General features: G+C 39.9%; 1 protein-coding gene across 3 annotated transcripts in view; it reads right to left on the bottom strand.

Annotated features, from left to right (window-relative positions):
• The window catches only part of si:ch211-239f4.1 (EVI5-like protein), a 35,434-nt gene that overhangs the window by 3,151 nt on the left and 20,735 nt on the right, over positions 1 to 11,548 (bottom strand). For 2 of the 3 annotated variants that reach the window (XM_034857174.1, XM_034857182.1), the window contains 12 exons: positions 11,437 to 11,526; positions 10,441 to 10,538; positions 10,065 to 10,125; positions 9,877 to 9,930; positions 8,487 to 8,519; positions 7,183 to 7,323; positions 5,089 to 5,205; positions 4,140 to 4,280; positions 3,849 to 4,025; positions 2,907 to 3,053; positions 2,351 to 2,446; positions 2,166 to 2,261 (listed from right to left, as the gene is read on the bottom strand). In XM_034857174.1, the coding sequence (XP_034713065.1) occupies positions 2,166 to 2,261; positions 2,351 to 2,446; positions 2,907 to 3,053; positions 3,849 to 4,025; positions 4,140 to 4,280; positions 5,089 to 5,205; positions 7,183 to 7,323; positions 8,487 to 8,519; positions 9,877 to 9,930; positions 10,065 to 10,125; positions 10,441 to 10,538; positions 11,437 to 11,526 (1,251 nt within the window). The remainder of the gene's footprint in view (positions 1 to 2,165; positions 2,262 to 2,350; positions 2,447 to 2,906; positions 3,054 to 3,848; positions 4,026 to 4,139; positions 4,281 to 5,088; positions 5,206 to 7,182; positions 7,324 to 8,486; positions 8,520 to 9,876; positions 9,931 to 10,064; positions 10,126 to 10,440; positions 10,539 to 11,436; positions 11,527 to 11,548) is intronic. The other variant, XM_034857190.1, reaches the window with a different exon arrangement.

Genomic DNA, 11,548 nt, shown 5'->3' with positions numbered 1-11,548 from the left:
GGGGGGACCAGTGGTTAACCAATGGAAATATTTTGACGGTGTCTGACTGCTCTTCAAGCTACAGCAAAATCAAGAACATAAGTCATCTTCTATCCGTTTGCTTCTGCAATACAAACAGGTTAAATAATATCAAAATGTGCTGCCGTTGCAAAACTGCTAAATTCACGTCAAGCTGAATCATCCTGAATAACATGTATAAATGTGTGTAAAATCATTTGAACCTATCATCATGTATCATCACTGTTAATATGACTCAATCATAACATGATCGCTTTGAGGACTGAGATTTTTTCTAAATGGTTCACTGCTTCCACATCTGTGCTCACGCAAGTTTCGGTCTCATTTATAAAACCACTGCTTTGATAAAAAAAGGTGGGGGGAGTAAAAGAAAAGAGAGGAGCAGTAAAGGGCAGGGCGGTCTCAGCACACCCCCTCATTTCAAAATTCAAACACTTTCCTCCTAGTCACGCACTGAGACTCTCTGAATGAACAAACCCAGAGTGAATGTCAGGTGAAAACTCTGAGTCTCCAAGAACCGTGGTTTTAAACCGACAGCGACAGAGTGACTGAACAACTGTGTACAAAAAGTTGCACAGCTGTGAAAGAAAAAAAACAACTTCCTGAATATCACACACTTATTCTATTGAAACTGATTCATCTTTGGGAATTAAGGTTTACAGTGAACCCAATTATGAGAATCCAGTTGTTGGGGACAGAGCAGTGGTCTCCTTTTACAAGTAATACATGAATGCAACTGAGAGAGTGTACGTGGGTGGAAGTGTCTGTTGTGAGGTTGCATGTATTACAAGATTTGTCTGTGGAGGTTTGCAAGGCCGCAGGGTATATATGTGTATGTACACGCACTGTGTGTGTCTTATATCCGCACGCCATTGTGAAGCAGTAGTCCCTAGTCAACAAAATCGAATAGTGAACATTTGATGTACACACATAAATACATACATACATAGCTGTATTGCTGTAACCCTAAAAAATCATATACATATATATTATAATTACATTTTAAATCATCTGTCACTGACTCAGATTTCACAAGAATCTGCAAATGCTTTGTGGCACAAACCTAGTTCCAGACCTTTAAATCTCTGGTTTGGTGTTGTGCCTTTTACCGGTTGGCCAATTAATGGTAAGTTGGATTAAGAATGAGGATGTCATATTCCTACATAGCTAGCTAAATACTTATCCACAGTGACAGATTGACACTGATGTGGAAGTTGTTCATCAATTTACAGATACATCATCAACATTTTTCTTAGATTAATGTGTTGCCACAGCTTCCATGTTGAGTGCATAAAAGGCATCACAAACAACCACCCTTCCCAACAAGAAAACAGTTGGCTGAAACGAAGGATGAATTATTTTCTTGGTTAAAAATTTGGCCTAAAACATATCAGAAAATTGGGGAAAATTGCCTTCACAGGTTCCCGGAGCCCTTTGTCATGTCTTCAAATTGCTGGTTTTGTGTTCCATATTAAATTTTCGAACATACGAACATACCAAACAAAGTTAAGCAGCAAATACACACATTTGAGGAGCTGGAATTGGGGAATAGAGCATTGTTTTTAAAGACATTATTTTAGGGCTTTTCCTTTTATTTAGAAGAGCTGAAGGGAGACAGGAAATGGGGGAGAGAGAGGGGGAGAGAGAGAGAGAGAGAGAGAGAGAGAGAGAGAGAGAGAGAGAGAGAGAGAGAGAGAGAGAGAGAGAGAGAGAGAGAGAGGCAGCTGGCAATGACTGAGCCAACATGGGGCACGCACTCTACCAGATGAGCTAAAAGGCTTCCTGGAATATAGCATTTAAAAAAAATTGATTATAAAAATTGTTGTTGCAACATATTAATATTATTTCAACTCATTATTTTAGCTCTAGGGGGAACAGTAAGAAGCTTATGGAAAACACATTGCTGCACAATCATTTCAGAAAGGTGTCATGACAAGTTGTCATGACTGCTTCCTGTGTTGCAGCAATAAAGATGATGCTACAAAGTGTTGTTACAGTGGTAGCATTTGTTTTTAATACGACTATCAGAGTTAATGTGGACGTGACATTTATCTTTCAATGCTATGTGGAACAGGTTTATTGTGATATGTCTTATGAAATAAAATCCTGTAAACATTGCCAGGTGTGTGTGTGTGTGTGTGTCCAACCTCGTTCTTGAGCTCAGTGATTTGATCCCGGAGCTCGTTAATGTACTGTCTGGAGTCTGAGTGATTCAACTGGCCCTGGATCAGACCTTCCTCCTTCTGAAAAACACAATTTACACATTGAAGGTTAGAGTCACAGCTTCTTTATTGTTACAATAGCACACCCACACCCACACCCATACACACACCTGTATCTCGAGATCAGCGATCTTCTGCCTGAGTTCAGCCATGGCGGCCATGCTGTCTGCTTCCCTCAGTCTCACCGCCATCACCTCCTCTTTACTCTACATGTATGAGGAGAGAGAGAAGATTTCTTGCTTAAGCTTAGGGATGGGGATGACAAGGATTTACTAGATTATAGTGATGGATATTGATGATGCATCATGTCTCACTCCCTCCATCTACGTCCTATTCTGTCCTCCATCTGAGACTAACTTCTCATTCATCTTGCTGGAAACATTTTCTATTTCTGTTATACAAAATCTAATTGGTCCTCACTTTTTATTTCCCCTCTCTGTTGTTTCCTGCCTCTTAATATGCTTTTCATCTCTGTTTTGTCATCATTCATGTTTTTTTTTTTTTTTGCCATCCAGTTATTAGCGTCTCACTACTCTTACTCTACTCTCATATCTTTTATGTTTCATTAAGCTGGACCAGGAAAATGTTGCCACCACACCAATAAGCCTTTGTCCCTGTTATTTCTCTCCTCCGGCTAACTCCTTTTCCATTTCTCTCCATCCAGACCTTGCAGTCGGACTCGGCCTGCTTCCTTTTCATCTCGTTGAGCTGGGCCTGGAGAGCTTTGTTCTGATTGGCCAGCATCTGGAGCCGGTCCTGCAGGGCGGAGCGTTCCTGATCGTTGCGACCAATCAGCTTGCTGTGGATCTGGTTCTAGAGTGGAAGGAAGTCAAATGGGAGAGGGTGAGGAGAGCTCTAACTAATTATTATTTCCATCATAGTATGTTTTGTTCCTGATTTATCAATGAGTCATTTAGTCTGTGAAAAGTAAGAAAATAGTAGAAAAATCCCCTGTAAAGTATTAAAATTAAAGAGATAAAGTATAGCTAGAACCAGAAAATGCTGTTAAAAGACTTACAATCAACTTGTTATCAAACTTGATGTTCATTACTTTCATGATTTTATCATCACTGTTCCTACAAAATGCTTGAAACATCGGGGTGTATATATGCAGGTATAACGTGTGCACAGTTACACTCAGGAACCTTGCCATCAGCCCTTGAGAGTGGCAGGTTTAATCACTCAAGATGAGGACGGACTTTGTTTATTATGTGAGCTAGTTGTACTGTTTATGAGGACATAAGGGATGTACTTTACTAAAATGACATCCATTTATGATGATTTTTTTTTTAATAAAGATATTTTTGGGGCATTTTAAGCCTTTAATTCCACAGGACAGATGAAGACATGAAAGGGAAGAGAGAAGGGGAATGACATGCAGCAAAGGGCCACAGGTTGGAGTCGAAACCGACGGCCGCTGCGACGAAGAGTAAACCTCTGTATGTGTGCGCCCACTCTACCAGGTGAGCTAACCCGGCCACCATTCGTGATAATATTTATCTGGCTGGTTGATTGTGGGTACTTTGTGTGCATGACACAAAAATAATGGAGAAATCATCAATCATAAATACCCCATCTATGACTGACTGACAGGACAGTACGTCTAACCTGGCTCTCCAGCTGCAGGGCTTTGAGTTTGACCTCTCGGAGCTCAGCCTGAGCCTGGGCCTCCCTCAGTCTGACCGTCATCAGTTTGTCCTGCAGCTCGTTCATGGCATTCTTCTTCGGGGACTCTTTCCAGTGGCCTCCCCCACCACCTGTGCTGCTGCCACGGGACATATGATGCTGCAGGACAACAGAGTAACGCAGGTGTTATTGCCCTGCCACTGCACAGACGGGCACATGAACATACACACACAAGTAGTTTCTAGAGAAACAGCAGCAGTTTGTGTGCGTTACCTGCCAGCGCTGGTTGAGCTCAGTGACGGTGTCCTGCATCTCTCTGAATGAGCGCAGCGTTTCCAGCTCCCTCAGCTTCATCTGCTTCACTTCCTCCTGCAGAGCTGCCATGTTGTTCTCATCAGGCAGACAAGTGCTTCTCTGGATAATAAACATTTACATTTTACAGTTTAAAATAGACTAACTAGTCTACGGCCATGCTAACGGTGCTATGGTAGCGTGCTAGCATGCTAATATTACTAATTAGCACTAAATACAAAGTACAGCTGAGGCTGATGGTACTGGCATTTAGTTTACAGGTATTTGGTCATAAACAAAATCAAACATTTGATTTTAACTAGTGATGTCAAGATGAAATGTTAGGGGGTCAACAAATTCACTGCAATTCATCCCGAGGGAGACATCAATGTCTTAAACAAATTTCACGGCAATCCATCAAATAATCCAAAAGACATTTCATTCAAAACCTACGATTGTCAACTGGTTGATGGCACTGCCGGTAAATGGCCAAAGTCAGTAGGCTTCTCTCTGTGGGAACAGTTAATGTCTGAATAGGCATTAGTTGTTGAGAATTTAAGTTTCCACCAAGGTGTTGTACCAACCAACTGACAAACATTGACACCCATAGAGCCGCTGATTTGAAACCGGAAAATTGTAAAGCAAACACTGCCGCAAGAATATTTGCTTTTTCTAGCTTCCATTCTTATGTTTCAGTAAAATCATCATCAAGAGGAAGCGGTGTTGTGTCTTAACACCTTATGAAGTAAAACTGAAAGCTTGAAATGTCAAATAGGCTATGGTTTTTTTTGGAATAACTTCAACACTTTACCAGCTTAGTTCACAGTGAGGCAATCTTTACCACATGCACAGTTGCACACGCCTGCTTTCCCTGCTCATCTTTCACACTCAGTTCTCTCTCACACAGTACAATGTGGGTCTGTTAGCTCACCTTTTCAAGGTCCAGGACCTTGTCTTGCATTTCTTTCAGCGCTCCTAGCAGTTCGGCCTCGCGCAGCCTCGACTCCTCTAGCTGGGTCAGCAGATTGCTCACAAACTGCTCTGTGTACTGAAACAAACATCCCGGGCGTTACACAGGAATATCGTACAAGGCAGTGTGGCTTGATGCCAACTTTGATCATTAATCAGCCGTCTTGAGATTGTTTTGCCATAAAGATATTTACTCACTACTGGGAATATTAGCTGAATGGAGGAGTCGACTAACCTTGGTTGAGCCTCATACTAAATAAAAGTCCTTCAACAGTTTTTTTGTTATTCTCATATGATGGAGTTAGTCATGACTAGGAGTTTAGCTTTTTACCACAGTGTGTTAACGGATGTGAATTATACCACAAGCTGCCGCTATATCTCTGTTTCTTTTGACTATTCTGCTGATAAATCTAACAGCAAATAGAGTATTCACACGCTGTCTTGCACTCCTGAATCCTTGCATGCTCTTTGCCATTTTTCTCTGTAGGATAACATTGGAAAAAGGTGTTCTACATTTGGGGACGATGGCAGGAAATCTGCAGCAATACATTTGATTCCTTGGCTGAAGCCACAAAAGCAAACAAGAGTCAGCAATCAATCAGTTTTGTGTTTACTTGATAAATGTCTGTATTGTAACCAAATTTCAAAATAGCTGATCAACAAAATGAAGTTGGTATTAAGCAGCACCTGTGCCCCACTGACTCAGACTGATGTCATAAAATAGAAAGAAAGCCACTATACATTTTCAAGTCACCACATCAGAGTGAAACTACAAATGAAGGGGTGTAATAGCAACAGGAAAACAGAGGGGGCTCAGTGGAAAAATATTTCCATCCGAGTCAAATTACAAAAGCTTTAAATTGGGCAAGTACATAGCGTGCGTAAAAGAGTCTTGATTTGTCATTTCGTGGCTTTCAGTGTTGGTTATCAAAGAGGACAGTGAGTATCTGGAGGTGTGTGAAATAAAATCACCCATCATAGTGACATCACATAGACTGCTCAAGATCCCATGTTTAAAACCTAAATAATAAATCAATGACTCATAAAGTAAGATTTGCTTGACTCATGTTTTGCCTGCTCTTCCTTCTGTGTGAATGTGCGTATTATTAAAAAGAGAAAAGTATGATGAATTATTTTTGTCATGCATGATATTTTCACAGAAGAGTTGCTGACGTGAGTGTGTGAGTTTGAACTGGAAATTATTTGTAAAGGCCGCTAGTCCAAACCAGAAGGGTTTGTTTTTCTCTAGGTTAGCAAAGTGGTAGTTGAACAAATGGGACAGCCATTTTGAAACTCTTTTGTGTTCCTAAAAGGTTCATTACAAACAGCTGATAGTGTACTTATACAAATAATGTGCTCTTCATACATTAAAAAAGATGTGGTCTTATATTTCCAATTAATTTGTCCTCCAACAGCACCATATAAAGGCAGAGAAGATTGCTCGGTCTCCTGGGAATATAAACAAGTTTCATAATCCAGTGATGGAAAGAGTTTCCAGAACAGTAACAGTACTACAATGTAAAAATGATCTATTTAAGTAATATTTGCAAAATGTACTTGAGTATAAAAATGTAAAGTACTCAATGCATAGAAATTGAGTGCGATACTATTTAATATCATATTAGATCACTATTGCTGACATAATCATATACAAGTACTATATTTCTGTTGTAGTTGGTCGAGGTGGAGTGAATAACTATAGTAGTAGTACAAATGGTAGTATATAATACATAGTAATTTTACTTATATGACAAATGTATAAAATATGATGCATTTTGAATGCAAGATCTTCGTTTGTAAAGCAAATTAATAACCCTAGCTGTCAAAAAATGAAATGGAGTAAAAAGTGCAATATTTCCCTGTGAAATGCTTATACTCAATGTCGGGGGGTCAAGAAGCAACAAGCTTTGATGCAATCTGTATACTAGTACACTATACTAGTATGGGTGTGACGAGACACCCAGCTTCCGAGATGAGATATGAGATTGGGTTCACGAGATTGAAATGAGATTTTAACACTATTTTTCAGAAAACACGGTTGTGGGTTGGTGGTTACCTTCTGTTGCTTCAGCTCTCTGATGGTGTCCTGTGCTTTCTCGAGGCTCTCGCTGGCTGTGCTGCACTGCTGCCTCACCACCGCCAGCTCCCGTTTGATCACGTAGTTCTCCTCCGCTTCCTGCGCCCTTGTTACCTGACCCTGGAACAACAGGCCAAAGGGTCAAGTTGAGCTTGGAAGAGTAAACTTTAAAATGCAGGCTGTAAACCAATGCAGGGAAAACGGTTATTCTGGCATCTAGTGTATGAAACGTTTTTAGCATTAATGTAATAGTTGGCAATTTTGGGAAATACACCTATTTGCTTTATTGTAGAAGGCTTGCTGAGAAGTTAGACCCACTCTCACGTCAGTCCTTAAAATACAAAAGGTACAGCCAGCAACGGGTTATCTTACATTAGCATAAAGACTGGAAACAGCTAGCTTGGCTCTGTTCGAAGGTAAAAAAAAAGAAAGAGTCTGCCAAATTATTTATCAGCAGCTCTAAAGCTTACTAACAAACATGTTACATCACTTTTGGTCAACTCCCTGTGAAAAACCACAATTTGTCAATTTTACATTTATGTTTGATTTGTACAAATCAAACAAACACAATCTAATGTGTTAATTTATGAGCTTCAGAGGTGCTGGTATGTGGATTTTGTTACCTTACGACAGAGTCAGGCTAGCTGCGTCTCCTTGTTTCCAGTCTTCATGCTAAGCTAAGCTAAGCTAATCATCCCTAGTGCTTTTTTTAGGAATTTTAGGCCTTTGTTGATGGGACAGCTTAGACATGAAAGGATGGAGAGAGGGTGAATGGCATGCAGCAAAGGGCCACAGGTTGGAATTAAACCAACTGCAAGGACTGAGCCTCTGTACCTGGGACGCACGCTCTAGCAGGGGAGCTGTCAAGGCAGGGTAGCTTCTTATTTAGCATACAGACATGACAGTGTTCTTTTCTAACTCTCAAGAAAGCAAATAAACACATTACCCCGAATGTCTATTAACATTCTCAGAATTAACATTTTGGTAAGGTGTATTTATATAGAAAATAGTAATGGCAGTTATAACTATAGACTTGTACATGCCACATGCAGGGACTGTACAACCTTATTAAAATGATTCAGATTGTCAATCATGAATAAACAGCACATGCATTTAGGATTACAGGACGGTCTTATGGACTGAACAGAGATTCAACAATATTCTGTCATGCACTTTCGGCTGGTTATTGTTGAGAGGGAGAGAAGCTGTGCAGGAGAGGAGAAGGGGGAGGAAGAGGGCTGAGGACAGCGAGTTCAGTGGGAAAGTGGTTCACAGTACTGTACCTGTATCAGTCTGTCTGCCAGAGCGGCACTCTCCTACAATGCAGCAAAGGAGAGGAACAAGTGCGTGAAAAAAAAAGAGAGGAAGAGAAAGTGAAAGACAGTGGGACACCAGGGAGGAAAAACCACAACAGAACCCAAAAGGAAATCCAGTAAAGACACGGGATCACAGATTGAGGAATCAATCTTTAAGGAGTGTGTGAAAAAAACAGACGCAGGAGTGAGATCACTCAGAAAGTGTTTAAAGAAAGTAGAAAAGATTAAAAACCAGAGAGTGCTGGAGCAGAGGGAGAAAAAACTAAAGGCTCACAAATCTAAACCAAAAGTGAAATCTCGTTACAGTGTTTAAAGGTGACCTACTATAGCATTTTCAGGTTCAAACTTGTGTTTTGTGTTCGTACTAGAACATACTTGTTAGATAAACACTTTCTGATACTGCCTATGGATACTGTTACTGCATTCATGCACTGTCTGAGACGCTCTGTTGGAGCGCCTTTCTCCTTAAGCCCCCTCTGGAAAAAGCCCAGTCTGTTCCGATAGGGCAGCATGTTTCTGCATCTCTGATTCTCCTGGAATCTCTGCTGTGTTGTTTCACTTGTTGCAGCTGGAGACGGACCGCAACAAAGTATGTTTCAGGACTTTCTACCGTGAAGAATCACCAATAAAGGGTTTCTAGACCAAATACTACACAGCCGGACATGCCCTAGCAGGAATGTGAACCAAAATTGAGGAGAAATTACCAACATTGGCCACCAAGATTACAGCTAATAATTAATATTTAATATTAATAGTTAGCAGCAGGCTGAGGTTGGATTATAATAGAATGGAGCAGCACTTTCTTCAGCCAGAAATCGCAGATAAAAGGCTTATCATAAAAGGAATAAAAGGAATCAAATACTACCCAATCCGACATGTTTCTTAAGTAATGTAACCCGAAATTGGGGAGAATTTAACAACATTGGGAGTCAAGATTACAGTTTCCCTTGGAGTTAGCATGTAGCTACATGCGATAATGTTAAAACATTACAGTAGTTCATGCATGGAGCAGATGACCAATCATAGAAGGCCAGCTAAGTGTTACGTGATGCCTAGCAGAGTAGAAAAAAACTGTTGAAACTGGAGCGTTTAAACAGTTGAAAATCAGAACGTTTTAGCTCACGAGGATTTCTCTGAAATACGTTTACCTCATTATTTGACCTTTAACATGGAAATCCGACATTATAAGATTATCAATATGACGGAAAATAGAGAAAAGCATAAAATGTCACCTTTAATTACATCTGATCAAAACGTGAAAAGTCTTGCGCTGAGCTATCAGGCTGTCTTTTGTCAATAATGCTGCATAAACCTTTTTAGGCATTAAGATAAGTTGGAATCAAACCCCATTTCTTACCTTCTCCAGCGTCTCAATCCTCTGCTTCAGCAGCCTGTTTTCTGTGCGTAACCTCTATACAAAGAGAAAGGCGGTTGAGGTACAAAAGTTGTGTTGCATTTTATTTCTTAAACATAGTTAAAGTGTTAATTCGAATATCTACATCATGCATAAACACATAAAATACCGAAACAGCTGAGCAGACACACCTTGATCTCAATCTGTTCCTCCATTTCTTTGTTCTTGATTGCGGTGTATTCTTTCTCAAGTCTGATAAAAAAAAAAAACAAAAAAAAAACAGGATTATGCATGTTATCTTAACATTTAAATGTTTTTTAAAGAATGATTGTGGCTTTGGTTTATTGATTGGTGGTCTATTTCAATAATAAAATCGCTTAAAAATCAAAAGAAGATAGAACAGGAAAGTGTATCTTCCCCAGTTATCACCTTTTAACAAAACCAGACATGAAACACAGGATGTGTGTGTGATTCAAAAGTAACAACCTCAGCATTAGCAGACAGAAATACAAAACCTACTGTCCGTCCGGTATTACTAGTCGTTAGGTGAGCAATGAGCACTCTTACTTCTTCATCCTCTTGGGATTGTATTTGACCTGGTAGGCCCTGAGGATCAGCTTGTCTGGGCAGCTGTCAAACTGGTGGGGGATCACTTTCTGGAAATGCTGGCAGAAGGGAATCAGACATAAGATTAGAGCTTAAGACAGACAATGATGCTCATTCATATTTAATGCAGAGGCAGGCAGACCCATTTTAGAGTAGTTAAGAAGATTGGCTGAGGCCCTGCATTTTTTGAACTACAATGGTTCAGATATACTGAGATTCACAGACAATAAGGTTTATATATAAATAGATTTAAGGCATTTTTCCATTAAAATTTGCTGCCTGTCTTTGATACATTTGACAATAAAGTGTCTAGCGAGCTTGGACTTTGAGTCATCTGAAACTAGGGTCAACTGAAACTTGGGTTTTGGTAAATTATAATGGCCGTTTTTCACTATATTCTAAGATGTCATGGACACACCGGATGCAATTAATTAAGAGAATATTCACCTGCTTATTCAATGATGAAAATAATAATTATACTGTAGGTAGCAGTAGCCCTAATTTATACTACCCTTTTACCCATAAGCAAGAGGGGAGAAAAGAAATAAGAAATGGACTGGCGACAGGTACAACCTTTGATTTTTTTCCTCAGATTTGGTCTCTAATTAGAAATCGGGTACAAAAAACAAAAAACAATATAATTCACCTGTTTGGTGGGTTTTTAAAAAAGGAGCAACAAACACATTTTGATTTTCAACACAGTAAGCCAGTGTTTGATCTCACATAAAACACTGATATACAAGCATGTTATAACATAATCCAATGTGTCCTGCTTTCTGTTTTAAATTAGTGTAACGCCATTTTTTTAATAGAGCACATGTTACATGTACATGTTCCTTTAGTTCGGGAAGCTTGTGTGCAAAAGGGGAAAGTGGAATGTGTAGCCTTTGACTTGCAGCTAAATCTGTACACACAACTTATTTATGCAGCAGGTGGCATAAAGCTGGAGCTGCTTACCTGCGACATGCCCTCCATGTCTAGCTGAATGAGGTCAGTCTGGTTGTACTGCAGGATGGCCAGGCCCACACGGAAGATAATCTCTAGGCCCTACAGACAGATTTGGTTATGT

This window comes from Etheostoma cragini, chromosome 2 (genome assembly GCF_013103735.1).
Source record: "Etheostoma cragini isolate CJK2018 chromosome 2, CSU_Ecrag_1.0, whole genome shotgun sequence".
NCBI lineage: Eukaryota > Metazoa > Chordata > Actinopteri > Perciformes > Percidae > Etheostoma > Etheostoma cragini.
Note: the sequence above shows the minus strand (reverse complement) of the source record. Positions and strands in the feature narration are given on the sequence as shown.